Source organism: Impatiens glandulifera, chromosome 3 (assembly GCF_907164915.1).
Source record: "Impatiens glandulifera chromosome 3, dImpGla2.1, whole genome shotgun sequence".
Taxonomy (NCBI): Eukaryota; Viridiplantae; Streptophyta; class Magnoliopsida; order Ericales; family Balsaminaceae; genus Impatiens; species Impatiens glandulifera.
In genome coordinates this window covers 9,020,154-9,036,878 of record NC_061864.1, presented here as the reverse complement: position 1 = coordinate 9,036,878, position 16,725 = coordinate 9,020,154, and the positions used below count along the sequence as shown (strand labels likewise).

At 34.6% G+C, this 16,725-nt stretch overlaps 1 protein-coding gene across 3 annotated transcripts; it reads right to left on the bottom strand.

Annotated features, from left to right (window-relative positions):
• Positions 1-3,535: 3,535 nt before the first annotated feature.
• On the bottom strand, positions 3,536-16,725 carry LOC124930798 (kinesin-like protein KIN-UC). Of its 3 annotated transcripts, none has more exons than XM_047471155.1 (21): positions 16,396-16,725; positions 16,146-16,237; positions 15,936-16,058; positions 14,944-15,129; positions 14,241-14,462; positions 13,973-14,132; positions 12,903-13,052; positions 12,486-12,574; positions 11,232-11,444; positions 10,899-11,033; positions 10,481-10,660; positions 8,275-8,454; positions 7,594-7,719; positions 7,284-7,412; positions 6,183-6,300; positions 5,785-5,877; positions 5,280-5,405; positions 5,024-5,149; positions 4,313-4,456; positions 4,087-4,224; positions 3,536-3,957 (listed from the first exon to the last, which is right to left on the bottom strand). In XM_047471155.1, exons 1-21 carry the CDS (start codon positions 16,604-16,606, stop codon positions 3,806-3,808), a joined length of 3,093 nt encoding a protein of 1,030 aa, XP_047327111.1. In that variant the 5' UTR covers positions 16,607-16,725; the 3' UTR covers positions 3,536-3,805. The 3 variants fall into 3 exon arrangements, with proteins under 3 accessions (XP_047327111.1, XP_047327112.1, XP_047327113.1); XM_047471156.1 differs by having other exon boundaries at positions 10,481-10,657; XM_047471157.1 differs by having other exon boundaries at positions 8,275-8,445; positions 16,396-16,724.

Here is a 16,725-nt window from a genome sequence, read left to right as displayed (position 1 = left end):
GAGCGTGGGGCGTGGGTCTTGGGCATGGGTCTTGGGTCTTGGGCGTGGGGTCACTCAATATGTAAAACTAATTAATAAGTTTCTTAATAAGTGAGGATAGCTTAGTTGGGAGAATGTTAGACTGAAGATCTAAAGGTCAGGTGTTCGATCCACCTTCACTGTAAAAGTTTTTTTTTTCTTTGCCTTTTACTTTATAATTAATGAAACAGCGAAGCAGAACTTACAAAATTAAAATTGAAAATAGGAAAAATACCCAACATTCTCATTATCTCGAATGTGAACTTAAGTTTCTAATATGAGCTAAGAAGGTAATCTTAATCTAGAATGAACCTTGCTAAATCTATATTCTTGTTTTTGTGCTTGCATTAATCGACTATAACAACTTTTATTATACATATCTATGTAACATCAGCAAATGTACAAAGTCTTCTGGTTTTTTGCAAAAAGAAAGAGGTATTATAGTGTGCAATTGAGGGTCAGTTATGGAGCTTTGTTGTTGTACTTGCAGCACAAAATGGAGCTTTATGAAGTAGAAATTTGAACAAATTACTAATTGTTGTGTAATATATATGTTGTACTATTTGCTGCACTTGAGAAAAGCCTCCAGTGTGTAATGGAAGGGTGGGATTATAAGTAAGTCAGGTACTTATTTTCTCAGTTGTCTCTTTCTCTCAACAATTTGTAAATTGAATTCACTGATGGGATTGTGCAAATCATGTATATTATACATACATTCTTATTCTTGAAAAGGAATCTCAATTCTTTCGTTTATATTTTATAAATCTTGTATTTTTTTGTATATATAAAGATTGTTTACTTAAAATTATTGAGAGCACAAAGCAACAAATAAGTTGTTTTTTGCCCAAAGGAAAACAACAAGTGCGTAATATAAACAAAATTCATTATTAACCAAAACATAGACAAAAGAAATAGGTTTGAAACTTAGAAACTAATTATTCAAATGGCTTGTTTAATAATTTTCTATTTAAATGACTTTGAGAAGATTATAATGTAATTTTTATAAGTCACACAAACACCATTCATTTCTATTTATACTAATTCAACATCTATGAAAGAATCAATGAAACAAATAAATTACTACACAACAAATAATGAAATTGAATTAATTATTCGCCCCAGGCCCATAACACTTGTACACCCCGAAAAAGGCAGTCCTATATAGAAAATTCAACAATTAATATAATATGCATCAAAAGTACATGAATGTTTAAGATTTGTATATTAAAGATGTATACTTGTTCTTGTTACTGATGTGGTCCCAATCATCCCAACCACCATGAGCCACAATATTAGCGAAATAAGTATGAGCGTAAACAATTCTAGAGTATTGGCCCAAGAAAAATTGTACACACAACCATTTTGAAAGAATATTCATACATATCAAAATCATTTCAATGTTGTACACACAACCATTTTGAAAGAATAATTCATACATATCAAAATCATTTCAATGTTTATATATATCATCACTCTGTTTAAAATATTTCCAATAGAAAAAAAAAACTTTTACAGCGAAGGTGGATCGAACACCTGACCTTTAGATCTTCAGTCTGACATTCTCCCAACTAAGCTATCCTCACTTATTAAGAAACTTATTAATTAGTTTTACATATTGCGTGACCCCACGCCAAGACCCAAGACCCACGCTCAAGACCCACGCCCCACGCTCAAGACCCACGCCCCACGCCCAAGACCCACGCCCAAGGGCCACGCCCACGCCCAAGACCCACGCCCCACGCCCAAGACCCACGCCCCACGCCCCACGCCCAAGGGCCACGCCCAAGACCCACGCCCCACGCCCAAGACCCACACCCCACGCCCAAGACCCACACCCCACGCCCCACGCCCCAAGCCCTACGCCCCACGCCCAAGCCCTACGCCCCACGACGAACCCCCACTCCCAACGCCCCACGCCCAACCCCCACGCCTAACGCCCCACCCCCACGCCCACGCCCCACGCCCAACCCCCACGCCAAGCCTTAAACCTAAACTAAAACCCTAATCAAATATACCATTCTCAGCATTCATTCTTAGCATTCATTCTCAGCATTCATAATAAACTAAAACCCTAAAACCCTAATCAAAACATGCAAAGCAAATATTCACAAACCATTCACAAACATTCTCAACATTTCAAACTATATTAATCTCAGCATTCTCAGCATTTAAAACAATAAACCTAAACTAAACTAAGATTACCTAAACAATAAACCTAAACAATAAACCTAAACTAACCTCAAATCGTTGGGCTAGAATCGTCCGAGGTTTGGCGATCGTCGTTGGCTGGAAGTTCGGCTTGGCGATCGACGAAGAGGCTGCCTGGAAGGGTTGGGCTTCTTGGCGAACATCGGCGGAGTGCAACGGAAGGGAAGAAGAAGAATGGAAGGGAAGAACAAGGGTCTGGGGAGGGGGGAGTGCAACACGGGTCGGGGGAAAGGGAAAGCGGGGGAAGAAGAAAAGAAAGAAAAAAGAAAAAGAAAAAAGAAAAAAGAAAAGAAAAAAAAAATAAAAAAAAAATGAAAAGGTTATTGAGGGGTAAAATTGGAAAAATTTATAAAAAAAAGTTAAAAAACAAAAACTAAATTAATAAGGTTATATTTCAAAATAGCTTGGTTTTTAGGGTCATATTATCAAATTTCCCGGATTTGTTATCTAATAATCATTTTTTTATTTTTTTATTCTACTTTTTTATTTTATTTTTCTAAAAGGACAACAAATTATATTTCATCAATAATATTTTCAAGATATAGCACAATTAACATTCATGTTAATATATTTTTTTAAATAGTAAATGTATATTTTGTTGATTGGGAAGAAGACCCGACTCCACAAACAAATCTCAGAAAATCAGAAGAATACGAATCAATGATCATTAGATATCTCAGAGTCAGATCTAGAACTGACATAAATAAAATATTTGAACTTTTAGACCAAAAATATATTATTTCACACTTGAGTTATCTGGGTTGATTTTAAATAAATAAAAATAATTATGTGAGTCAGAAAATCATTGTTCCATTCAATTTTTATCATTGATTTTGTTAATTTCTAGTAGAGACAAGTCAATTATTGATATTCATAGAGTTTGGCAAGCCTAGCTTTCTCCTTTACTTTTGCTTCTACAATCTACATCACCCACTTAGGCATCAAACTATTTAGGCCAAATATGTACCATCTTTTTATTTACTTTTCATCTGTATTCTACATATTGTATCCTCTACAATTATATAAAACCCACATGCCTAATTTGTTAAATAACTTCTTAGAAAAAACTTCGATATTCTTTTTGAGTAAAAATTGTGATCTCCAAGAGTATAATGTCATTAACATGTACAATAACTTCGATATTCTTTTCAAAAAGGTATTTTCACAATCTTTACAAATATGTTGAGATTGTCTCAAAACCAGAACTCAGAATCGAACCACAGACCTCAGTGTCATGAGCCCCTTAGTGCAAGCCCTTTGCAACTGAACAATCCAGGATTTTAAAAGATAACAAAATAACCAAAATTGCTTAAATTTAGATAAACATCCAATTAAATTAACAATGTGTATGTAATATTGTACATTATTTTTAGGATAAAGAGAGTATAAATTTGTCGTCAGGGGGTATAAATTTACAATAAGAATAAGACCCTTAAAAGGATATTCACAGACAATAACATCCCCAGAGGGATTGAAGAACTTTACAACTGAAAATCTCAGTTAAACTTTATATCGCAGCTAATAAATAGGCTTCTTCTGATCAATAAAATGAATTCCTTTGATATGAAGTGATCAGACACTATGATGCCCGCAAAATTTGAACTTTGAATACTGGACTCATGTTCAGTGTTTTCTTTGCTAGGCTCCGGATATCTTCTCTAGTTGACTCGTTGGAGATCCGCTCCAGCTCTTTAACACCTCCGCTGTATATAAAGTCTTTGGCATTGTCCTCTGTAGAAGATAACATTATTGTTTTATTGTATTTTGAGTTTCTAACTTTCTATGACATATGCCACATAAAAATTGGCACCATAAAAGCGCTATATATATGTGCTGTGCAAATCTTCAACTGTCACTAACCGTTTTGCGCTAAATGGCAGAGAGCAAGTTCAATATGGCGTCGAGTAGGAGCCGGGACAGTGGAAGTAGTAGTATTATTGGCAATTAGCCATGTGAGAGCTCCATCACCCATCAGAAGTGAACGTCCCTTTCTATGTCCTGCAATGATATGTAATATGTAACATTCATCTTTCAAGAAGAAAAAAAAGACTACTGCTTTGCATATCTGAAGCTAACATAGACAAACCTTTAATAATCCCACGTGATTCACATTTTGAAAAGTTGGCTAATCCTCTTGCAACTTGAGCAATGACATCATTGTTCCCAGATCTAACCATTCCCAGGAGCGATTTAATAGTTCCATCTTCAACGAGTTTCACATGTAACTTCTCTGAAAAGAAACAAGTTTATAAATATATGCACGAGTGCACGACTTAAGCTTAATAGAGAGAAATGGAATGTTCACAATGGTGTCAACTATGATTGAAGTAGACTAAAAGGAGCCAAGTCCGGCCAGGAAAACGGTCTCCAGATCCATGTTTGACCAGAGTTTTTTCAAGAACCTAGATTTGGATCAATGTTTTTCATGTTGTCTTCTTTGTGAGATCTTGATGGGATTTTTTCCTTTTTATATAACTTTTGGCAGATGACATGATTTTTCTTTCTTGGACCAGGGTTTATTACTTGAAGGCTAACACGACACCCCACCGTCATGACTCTCCACTTAAATCAAGGTGTTCTTAGTGAGAATCGAACTTGATACATCTAGTAGTAGTCTCTTAGGAAAGACTCTTTCCACTTGAGCTATTTTCTGATGGGTTCACCAATGTCATGATTTGCTTTGTACTAGTATTAGTTTTTCCCCATGTTAAATGGGACCTCCGTATATATATATATATATATACCATGTTGTTTTGGGGAGAGGGGCTAATATTTATAGTGTGATCCAGATGATTACCATTTCCGCAAAGGTTTGCAATTGCTCCAGCAACCATTCTTAGAGTTTGTGGATCATTTGTTTTGGAACTGGTCATTGCCAACAATGGACCACCACCTTTACTCATTATTAGGTTTTGATTCATCTCTGCAAAGTGTGAAATACTTCAGATACATCTCAAGAATGTTATGTGAAAAGAAGGAGAAAGAGAAGGAATGCATTGATTGGTCAAAGATCATATCAAGTGAAAATGCATAAAGTGGAGATTTAAAATCACCATTCATAGCCAAATTGGCAACTGCACCAGAGGCCACCCTTAATATGGTTGTATTTTCGGATGTTTGCAACAGCATAAGCAGTGCATCTAGACCGCCTTCAGCTACAATCTTTTCCTGATTATCGTCTGAGGAAGAATGATAAAAAGAAATTATGATCTATATATTCATGTCACCATCTAACATTAAGAAAGAAATTGACAATTATCTTGATGGATCCTGATGAGATCACATTTAGAAACAGAATTTAGTTTATCACATTCCGAATATTTTTGGCGGCTTCTCATTTGAATCCTGGAATAAAAAGTGTTTCCAAATACGCATCTAATTGATAGGAGGGCCCTCCTTTTATACAAGAGATAATCCCTTGAATTAGGGATAAGAATAACTCCCTTAAATAGAGGATGAGATAACTACAAAATTAGTATCCTATATCTACCAAAATAATGCCTGTAAGGATTCCACTTGTCTAGTCATGATGCAAAACATAAAAAAACCGGCTAGTACCTTCAGCAGCAAGATTGGCCACCATTTTCACTGCATGAATTTGAACATCTAGATCACAAGATGACAGCAAATGTAGTATCTTCTCCAGGCCAACTGGAAGCACAACAATGTGAACATTATCACGTTAATTGGAAGTTGAATTCTTGCTTATATGATAAGATTCTGGAAAAGTCAAAGTATTTAAAATTTTCTATAATCACAAAGACCCTCTTTCAGTTTGAATTTGTTTCATTTGGAATCTGGGCTTTTTAACTTTCAATGATGTTTTTTTTCTATATGAATCATGTTAGGTCTAATTCCTATTACTTTGGCTCATGATCAAACAAAAATGAAAGAAAAAACATCTTATTTATATTTGTGGTTCATCAAAAGCTTTCAGTACACTTGCAACTCATTACCTTCTTCACACAGTTTTGCAATGGTTGCCCTTTGACCAAAAATTATCTCTCTTGATTGCTTTGATTTGTGTAAACCAAGGGGCTTAGATGAATTTTCGTTCATGTCCAATATCTTGTCCTGTAAAGATAAGGTGGTCTTAATATTTTAACATGAATGTTACGATTTTCTTTAAATCTCACAGGAGAAAATTAATAAAAAAATCCAAAATAATACAAAAATATCAACCAATCTTTTTTTTCTGGGTGTTCCTTGAAGCTATCCTCTAATCTAAATCACTATTACTAAAAGTAGTTCACCATAAATGAAAAATCTAAAATTGACAAATATAATCACTAACAGATGATCTAAAGGCAGGAACCAATTCTCAGAACTACATCCACTTGGGACATTCCAATGAACTACATCAAATTAAATAAAATATGTAAAGCTCTCTCTTATGTTGGGTAATTTTATTAGTTCGAGGTCGGGTTCACTTGGGGCATTCCAATGATGCCTTTATCTACATAGTTTGACCTACTGAATTCAGGATATTCTATCTTTCTATTTTCCTCTGTATACTAGTATATTGATGTGTATATTATATACATTATTAGCATTCCAAGGATTAATAGAAGGAATATTTTGGCCATTTGATTCTGTTTAGAGAATGAAATTTTTCTGTTAATCAAGAGTACAGCATTCTGTAACCAAAATTTCGTTCATAACTGTAGCCTCTTCTACAGAATCCTTAATTATTTTTTTATTAAACTAGGGTTTTAGTGTAGACATTCTTTAAAACCTTTTTTTGTTTGTATTAGGTTTCAGAACTAAGAATCAAGTGATGACTTCAAGTTCTCATAAGATGACTTTATCGAGTGCGATTTAGTCAGTCAAGCTTATAATAGGGTTGCCTAGTTTGACTCCCCTTTTCCAGGGAACAGTTGTCACAAATGAGTTACCTAATACGAGTTCAGTGTGTCCATATGAATGAGTGGCTTAATGAACAACATTCATAAACGTGTTCTTGGTATGCACTGTTTGTATTATTTAAAGTCATCTTTGCAAAAACCATGTTAATAAAAAAATTAGCATTTCACAAAAAAAAATACTGATTAGTTTACCTCAAAGTCATCATCAGTTCCAGGTACAAGTTTCTTAAACTTGAGCAGTTCAGTCTCAACAGCTTTCCTTTTGCTTTCTTCTACTTGAAGGTCGTGCTTCATCCCACATATATCATCTTTAAGCGAGGCCTTAGTTTCATATTTCAAGGATAAATCAAAAGTCATATTAAGCTACATATGATATGGATAAAATGATGAACCAAAGTGAGGTCTAATATTGGAGTAGGAAGATGTGAAGTTTCCTTGCATGTATTTTATTGGGAAAAGTCGTCATGAAACTGCAAGAAAACATCCTAATTTCGAACTATACCTTTTCTACTAATAGTGCATTATATTCATGCCGTAGAGATTCAAGCTCATCAATGGTCATTTCGTGCAGCCCGTGAATTTCTTGTAACTTCACCTTTAGCTCATCAAACTCTTCTTGCCTTTGAAGCTAAAACAGACAAGGAATAGAAAAGCCAAATAGAAAAAGATCAGTACCTAGATGAACAACCAATCTGGAACTTGAATTTGGAAAATACATTTAGCAATCTAATGATGAAAATATCACAAACCTAGTACATGTAGAAAATACAAAGGTGGAGGAGCTTATTCAAATTGAATATGATGTGTTGTGATAGTAGATTGTAGAAAAACCAAAGAAAAATTATAATATTAAATCTAATTGGAACTTTAGGGTGAGAACTGACTTCACTTCAAACATGTATTACGAAATTATATATTAGTTACAGTATGGGACAAATCCAAAATCAAATACGACTCTGAGAATAATATGATCTATAACAACGAGGTGGATTTTTTTATCACTCCAATGTTAATATAAACACATCTACACTTTGCATTTATTTCTAGGAGTAGAAGATGCAAGCATAAATAGCTATAATATGCTATTATAGGTTTCTCAATACCTGCTTCTGTTTTCAGGATAAATGTAAGAAAAGTGTGAAGATGACGACTTAATGATGATAGGTTATAGATGAAAATTGACCTGCATTGAGTTTTGTTGTTCATGCAAATGTGTCTCTGCTATATCAATCTCTTTATCCATTCCTCCACATTGTGCATGCATATCATTTAGCTGGTGCTCTAAATCTTTTATTTTCTTCTCATACAATTGAGTGGTATCAGCAAGGGCTTTCTGATATGAAGAAATTTCCACCTGATAGTTCTGTTAAAGACAAACAGACAAGTTTCACACATTTTACTTTTGCGAAAAGACCATTCAAGATTACCAAAGAATCAATCAAAAATTGTAAACATTGCTAGAGAAAAGGCTAACAGTAGCAATATACTTAAGCTAGAAGATAAGTTTTCAAAATATCAGTGAGAAAATACACTTAAGTTCTGATTAAGTACTAAATTATATAGAAGGTGATGAATCCTAAACAAAACAAGATACTAAGAAAAATATAAACGCTCCCCCTCAACTTATAGAGCATATAATGTATCCTACCCAGTTTGTTACAGAAGGATGAAAATGAATTATGAGATAAAAGGTTAGCAATAAGACCAACACGCACTGGCATGAAGAAATATACAAAGTTACCAAAATCTTTTTATTCACAAATCCCATGACAAACAATTTCTATATGCTCAGTCCTATGTTGATAGACTGGATTACCGTAATATGAATTGACAAAATATAAAAGAGAGTATCCAATTCACAACAAACTCTAGTTTCGGTGAAGTAGTAAGGCATGAGACTGTACAACAACAGCCGGAAGGATATCTAGAATGTCAGGGTCCCCACCAAGATTCACTTATTTGCCTGGTCAGCCATTCTATATTTCTCACTATTCCATGGATCATGCCATAAACAGTTTCGGCTTGTTGAACCCCATGCACACTCACAGGATAGACAAGGAATGGTAGATCACCCCTCTTATCTTGAGGTGGACACTTAGGAAGGAGAACAACAGAGGAGTGAAAGGATTAAGTGTTTTTGCCTTCGCTCTTTCACTTCACTAAAAAATGGAGACCTGGATGGGATTTATTCGAACAATTTGGTATTATTATTTATTGAATTCAAAATATTATTGGTCCGACTGCCTCACTTGGTTTTCTTGTCTTTTTTTCGTTCCTTTGCTTGTAACTTGTGAGCACATTTCATTCACGTTCATGCCTTTTAATGAAATCAAAGTTGACATTTTTAAAGAAAAAACAAGCAGATCAGTAGTTGACAATGATATCCTAGGTGTTTTGGAAGCAGAAACATTTTGGTAAGTCAAGAAATAGAATTGTAGACGAGGATTCAGTATTACTAGAAGTGGACTTTGAAGATTTCATTGTGCATGTTGTTATCAAAGGATTGTGCAGAGTAAAGGAACCCTATTCATGATACACTTACTAGTTAGCGCAAGGTTTCTTTGCGCGATTTCGCTTCTTGGTGGAAGTAGTCTCGTACAAAACTCGTCAACACATGCTATCAGTAAACCTAGTTAGAAGCAACCTTAGTCTAGTAAACCTTAGTAAGAGAGGGTCAGGTCAACTACACAATAGACAACAATATAGAAAAGTTGCGCTTCATGGTCAAAATTTCCTTGCACTGAAGGGAAGAAGGCACATAGTGATATCAAGGCGACCACAAACTTTCAAGCTAATAGTCGGTGACTTCAAAATCCCAACGGCGACAAATACAAAAGGCAGAAACACTTAATTTCTTATTAACTACTAAATCAAATATAAGTAACAAATTATAAGCCAAATAAAATCATATGCATGATACAACTCTTAACTACTGTTTCCATTAATCAGAACACAAAATACAACAAGCATTCATACTTATGCATGTTGTAGGCCCTTCTATATTTTGAAAAAAATGACTATTAAATATACATAGAACATACAAAGAAGTCTTTTTTTCTTCATTTCAAAATTTTAGTCTGGGAATGAGGCATGTTTCCCTTCTATAAATCATTTTAAGGTGCTGCTCTACATATCTGAAATAGGAAATACTTCACGTGTTCCATTCATTGAATATTCTTGCATAACTCTTAACAAGGTTATGGTTCAAGAACTATAAACCTAGGTATATAACTACCATACCCAAGTGCAGATACAAGAAATCCATCATACATATATCTAAACAATTTAGAAGTATGGACCAAGAAAACTGTCCAAAAATTACTTCAATGGCATATACAGGAAATATATATCACTACAATAGATGTCAAGAAATAAAAGACTTTAGCTACCTGCATTGACCTTTGATGATCATATTCTTGCTTCTTCATTACATCAAGTTGTGCTTCAGAACATTCAGAGCGGGTACACTCACCACTTAGTTGGTTCATTAAATCTGATATCTTCGTCTCATACATTTGGATGGTGTCTGCAAGTACTTGCTGATATGCCAAATGCTCAAGTTCTTGCTGCTACTATCACAAAAACCAATAATGTTGAGTTTGATATATAAAGAACAAACTTCAATAAGAAACAACCATATTCTCTATTGAAATATGAATGCTTCAAAATAAGTTCCAAGGACAGGAACCCAGAAAAGATGAAAGGATAATGATAAGAAGTTTCTCCAAAATCTATGTCGTAAATAAAGAGGGTGGAACTGGACAGATAAACCACAAACCAATGAAAACAAATCACAATTAAGAGTACCTTGCTTTGATTTAGACTAGTTTCCAAGCGATCAACTTCATTGTGCATAAAAACATTATGATCCTTGACATGAATTAGTTCATTCACTATAGCCTTCATCTCAGTTTCCAAAAGAGCATTCTCCTTCTCTAGAAACTGCTTTCAGGAAATTATCTTCAGCTTAAAATAAGAATTTAAGTAGAAGACTAGATAATAATTTGCAAGAATAGTATTATAGGAGGAAGGCACAGATCAATACCCCGAAACTTTCTGTCAGTTGAAATATGTGCACTATGTAATAAGAAAACATTACACATTAAGTTGTAATGCACACAATTCAGGGAGAAAAACTACCTCGGACCTCATAATCAAACTCCTCTCTGTGTCAGAATAGAATTTCTGACACTCTTTCAACTTTATCTCCATTTCAATTTTCATATTGTCCCTTGCTTTTTGTTGTCTATCCACCTCAGCAGTTAGATGCTCCATCTCATTCCCCAGTTTCCGACAATAACTTTCATAATCAAACTCTTCCTTAAGCTTTACCATGTTCATTACTTTCATAGTCTGCAATAGCACAAAATCTTAATGTTGATTTTACATAAAAGTGTGTATCAACATATTAATGATTTGACTGAACACGTGTATATATAGGATACAACTAAAGAGTCTAATCTAATACTATGAGTAATAATAATTATTATCACTAAGGATTTATAAAGAGTCTAACCTAATTATTATCTTTTGCTTCTAGCTGATAAAGTGGTTTTATTAATGACTTTGTGATAAATGATTTGAACTTTTTGGAAATGAATATGAGCTATATTGATGGGACAAAATGGCTTCAAATGACTAGGATGGTTGAACTTTTTTATTGGTCTGGACTTGATTTTGTACTTACTTTTTTTATAATGGATTATTTGTACCTTGCCTATACCATTATGCATCAACGCAAGACTTAGTCTTGGCTGATGGCCCATGCGTCAGTAGAGGATTTATCCTTTACTAATGGCTTATGCGTCAATAGAGAATTCATTTCCTAGTGATAGTTATGTGTAGACAAAGATTTGTTATTTGTCAATGGCTTTACTAAGTTATTAAGGTTTAAGCGATTATATCTTGATCCAAAGCTAGTATAAAATGCTATTTTTATGACAAATGTGGTTACACAATTACTTTAAACGATTTTTTTGTAAATTGTTTTGTACTGGACGCGTAAAAAGGCTTTGGTTTTTTACTGGATGTGTTTAGCTCATCCCATATAATGAATTTGTTTCAGATAAAGATGTGGAATAGTCCGAAGAACTAGTGGGGCTAAAGCAGACTGTATAAACTAACCGGCAAAACAACCACAGACTCTCGTTTTTGTACTAGTATAGAGTGTAGCAGTAAAAATGGGTGGTTTATATGAATGGGCAAAGTAGCTTTTATTTTTGAGGTAAGGAGGATGTTGTCGAAATATTTTGTAACCAAATTAGATTATCAGCTACAAGAACAATTGCTTATGTTATGAAAGTGTTTTAGAAAGTTCTTGCCCTATCATGTTATTTATAAATTAATTGAAATGACAGGCAGCAAATATACGCCTGGGTTCAAGGCGTGACATACCCGTTGCCCAAACATTATGGTGCTTGTAGTTTCTGCAAGATGTCGAGAAGATGGACTGATTGTTACTATAAGTGAGGTCCTTGCTGAGCCTGCTCAGAAAAAACAAAACAGAAATTAACACAAACCAGCCAAGAGGTCCAAGACATAATCTTGCAAGGAAGAATCACAACAACTAGATAATCTGGCGTGTTGTGCCTTGATAAAAGCAAAACATCTATTTATGTTCAGCTGGAGACTACAAAAAGTAAACAAAATAATATGATATCTTCTAAGACTCTAATACGAATTATTGATGTCCATATTAGGAGGTGCACACACATTTATTCAAGTGAATGAAGCAACTAGCACAAGATCCCTCATCAATCAACCATATCTATCATCTTAACAACAAAGCAATGCAAGATTTATCAAGCTAACCTCCAAATGAATCGCGAAGAAGTCTCGTCAATTTGGAATCTCTAGTTGGTATGTGCGGACTATTTTCGGCCAATGCATTAATACACTTTCCAAGGGATGTAAGAGAAAGATTGATAAATTTAGTTTCTTCAACTAAGTGACCTTCACTGCCTGCAATCAAAATATCAAATATAAGATATTTCCAAGGAAGTTGTTAGTTATAGGTTATTCTTAGTAGTATTCTTAGGGTTGGACTCTTGTCTATATATACCTATAGGCTAATGAGATGATACATAACTTTTTACCCTAAATCAATTGAATTGTTTACATCCCATGTAACCCAATTCTTGTACCATATCATGGGCATATTTTTCAATTTCATATAGAGAGGAATGTGTTATGGCTCAGACTACATGTAAATTTCCATAGATTAGAAACTAGTGAATGAGCTTTGAGTTCTTTAACTGAACCATGATTATCTATTGTAAAACCCAGACAACTATCCACATTTTTCTTAAATCATGTTTATCATGAAAATACCTAGCATGTTGAAATTGATTGTCATGTGGTTTGTCATACAGTGGATACATTCCTTCTTATAAACAGTGAGTGTATCTCTTCACCAAACCTATAACTTATACTTCAGTTTTTTCATCTTTGGGTGACAAGGTATGATAGGTTAATATGTTCTAGCTTGAGTTGAAGTGTTAGTAAAAATATCATTATTAGTAATATTGTTAGGGTTCAACTCTTCTCTCTCTCTCCTATATATCTTATTGGGTATTCTACAAAACTTTTGTGCACATTCTGACAACTTTCCTTACAGCAATTGGAATGTTGTACGTGAGTGTGTGCAGGAGTGGGCACAAAGTGAACGTGACTCATTTTATGTACTACTTGCCCTATTTATTTATGGTATGATTTACTATCTACTCAAGTCAAATCAATCTTTCTAGTCTTCATTCATCATATCTAATAAAATATACATGTAATATCACAACATTTTCTACAAAAGAGAAATCAAAGAGATTTGAGTACAACAATAGCACAAAGTAGCCATCAAATTTAAGGATTTTGTTATGAAAACCGACCTGATTTGTTCAGTCTCTCAGAGCCAGCAAGATCCACAATCAGCATCTTACTTTTATGAACTGTTGGTATGCCATGTTCACCCATTAGGTCTGTATGTCTCTTTTCTCCAGAAACAGAATGATTTTCCTCTTTCTCATGGATAGATCGACGAACATAAATCTAGAAAACAGACACATGAAGCAATATTGTTGTCAATAACTGTAAATATGAACACATAACTAAAGCATGTAACTAAAATATCAAACAAAGAGAGACAGGAAAAAGCACCATAAAGATTGCATGACTGCGAGAAGACTCTGTATTCATTCTTGTATTTGCAACTTGACGGTTTGATTCCCCTAATTGAAGAACTTGAAGAAAATGATCAACATCCTGAATTTTAACTACTGAAGCACCTGGCAAAGTCACTTCCCCAGTCTTGTGGTCTTCAACAATGGGGATGTTAGTCCTCTCTGGAGCAAGCAAATCTTGTACAGATTCCAGATATAACTAGTACAGTACAAAAAAACGTGTCAAAATTTTCATTTTAATAGCACAATTTATCATACGAATAAGTGATGTGGAAGACATTTTTTTTCAACCATCACACATACCGTTCAGGACCTGGGTCGAGCTCGACCCAACTCGCATTTGACCTAAAAACAATGGGTCTTTAATTTGCCCGATCGGGTTGGTTTTCTATATAACTTTTCATTAACACATTATAACAATGATTGGATGTAAACCAACACATGCAAAAAAGACTCACAAGTGTTTATCATTCTAGACAAGGATAATTTTGCAGAACTACTTTCTTTATTTTCTTAGGATAAATTACTTTGTGATTGTACAATTGTGTGGGTCATTATAACTGAAATCGACTCTGCCTACACTAATATATATATATATATATATAGTCTATTCAAGGCATTTGAACAACAGAAATAAATAAAATTACATAACCATGGAAGTTTCTAAGATGTAATGTTACCTGCAAATAAGATACTTCAACGATGTCAGATGAACCAGATGTACTGGCAATTATATCTTCCAGTGCTCTAACAATAATACCACGTTCAGATACATCCTCTTTTCCCAATCTACCAATTGTGTAAGTTTTGCCTGTACCTGTTTGACCGTAGGCCATAACGGTCCCATTAAATCCATTCAACACACTCTGCAATTTATCAGAATGAACCTCAAGCATTTAAAAGGTTGTCTTCTCCATCATAATAATAGTGCGAGAAATGCCGGTTTCAAGATGGTAGTAGGCTGGGACCAAGTGAAACCGTTTTACACCATTCATCACTGGAATGCACAGATTTCCAGATTCATCAATTTTGACCATAGTAGAGAACAGGTGTCTTATTAGTTAACACAAAAGCTATCAAAAATGGGGACTTCACAATCAGACACAAAGAATAGGTAGAAGAAGCATGCTGCCCCATTTGGAAACACTTACGGTTCTTGTTTTTGTATTTAGATTAAGTTTCAAAATACACAAACGTTTGAAATCTAAACTTAGTTGGAGACAGATTCAGACATTTATTTATGTTTCAGAATAAGAGATTTCAAATGGAGTGAATATTGATAAACAACAAGACCCACCGCCAACGGTGATAGCCGCTTGTGGAGGCAATGATTAAACCCTACTTCATCACCTAGGGATCGTGTCCTACCATGTTAAATATAAAAAATAATTTATGAATAGCAAAAGTGATTCCAATAGAACCCTATATGCTTTTAACCTAAGTCTACAATACTGAAATTTTTTTAACCCTAAATTTTAAGGTTCAATAAAAGCAAAAGGAGTCGGTTGATTATCAGGAAGGCAGATCACTCAAGTGATAAGACTTCTGATGAAGATGACAGCTTCAGAAGATTTGGCATATAAAACCATATAGATCGGTATGCATGTAAATGCACATATAAAGATGCAGGGAACAAAACTTAAACAAACAACCAACTCAACAAATGACGCACCTCAACGACCGGTTTCGCAACCACTTCATAAACACGCCTCTGTGAAGCAGTCTCGGAAAATAGTTCGTCGAATCTATAAGATTCAGAATTCCAATTATTCTTTATCAACTTCAGTCTCTTCAGCTTCACAAAAGGAAATTGCACAGCAAAATTCACCTTCATGCATAGTAAGGTAACAAACACTAAGAAAAACAAATATATAAAACTAACCTCAGGTTGCAACTCAACACAATCCGTAAAATCAGCTTCCTCCTCCGAAGTTTTCGGTCTAACTCTTATAGCAACCCTCACTCTTGCAGGTTCTATAGAAGAAATTAGGTTTAACTTTCATCAGACTAAATTAGGTTTAACCCAAAATTGAAACTTTAATAGATAAAATCAAAATGCGGTTTACTTAAATCCGATCAGACAGACTTTATAAAAGAAATTGATTTACAGAAATTAGGTTGAGAAAAAATACCTGCGCCGTCATCGTCGCGAGAGCGAGGGCGGGGATTAGGAGTGGCGGAGCGTCGAGGGGGAGGAGCCATGGACTTGTTCCGAACAGATAGGGTTCCGTCAACGCTCTTCGATAAGGAAGAAGATGAAGAAGAAGATAATGAATGGCCATGAGGAATGTGGTTTCTGTCAGACCTATGGAAAGATTTGGATGCAGCAGAACTTGATGACATATTTGATTAATCCTTCTTCTTTCTTCTCTAATCTGATGAAAACAGATAATCAATCACAAGTAGTGTTTAAGAACTCTGGAAATAATTGAGAGCATGCAGAGGTGGTGGAGAGAGAGAAA

Bases quoted from the DNA above. Each gene is read 5' to 3' on its own strand.
- LOC124930798 (XM_047471155.1), bottom strand. From the start codon at position 16,606: ATGTCATCAAGTTCTGCTGCATCCAAATCTTTCCATAGGTCTGACAGA. The intron at 15,130-15,935 runs GTGCGTCATTTG...GATAAATTGCAG, and splicing joins TTGCGAAACCGGTCGTTGAG to AGTGTGTTGAATGGATTTAA. The intron at 4,225-4,312 runs GTTTGTCTATGT...ATATCATTGCAG, and splicing joins ATCACGTGGGATTATTAAAG to GACATAGAAAGGGACGTTCA.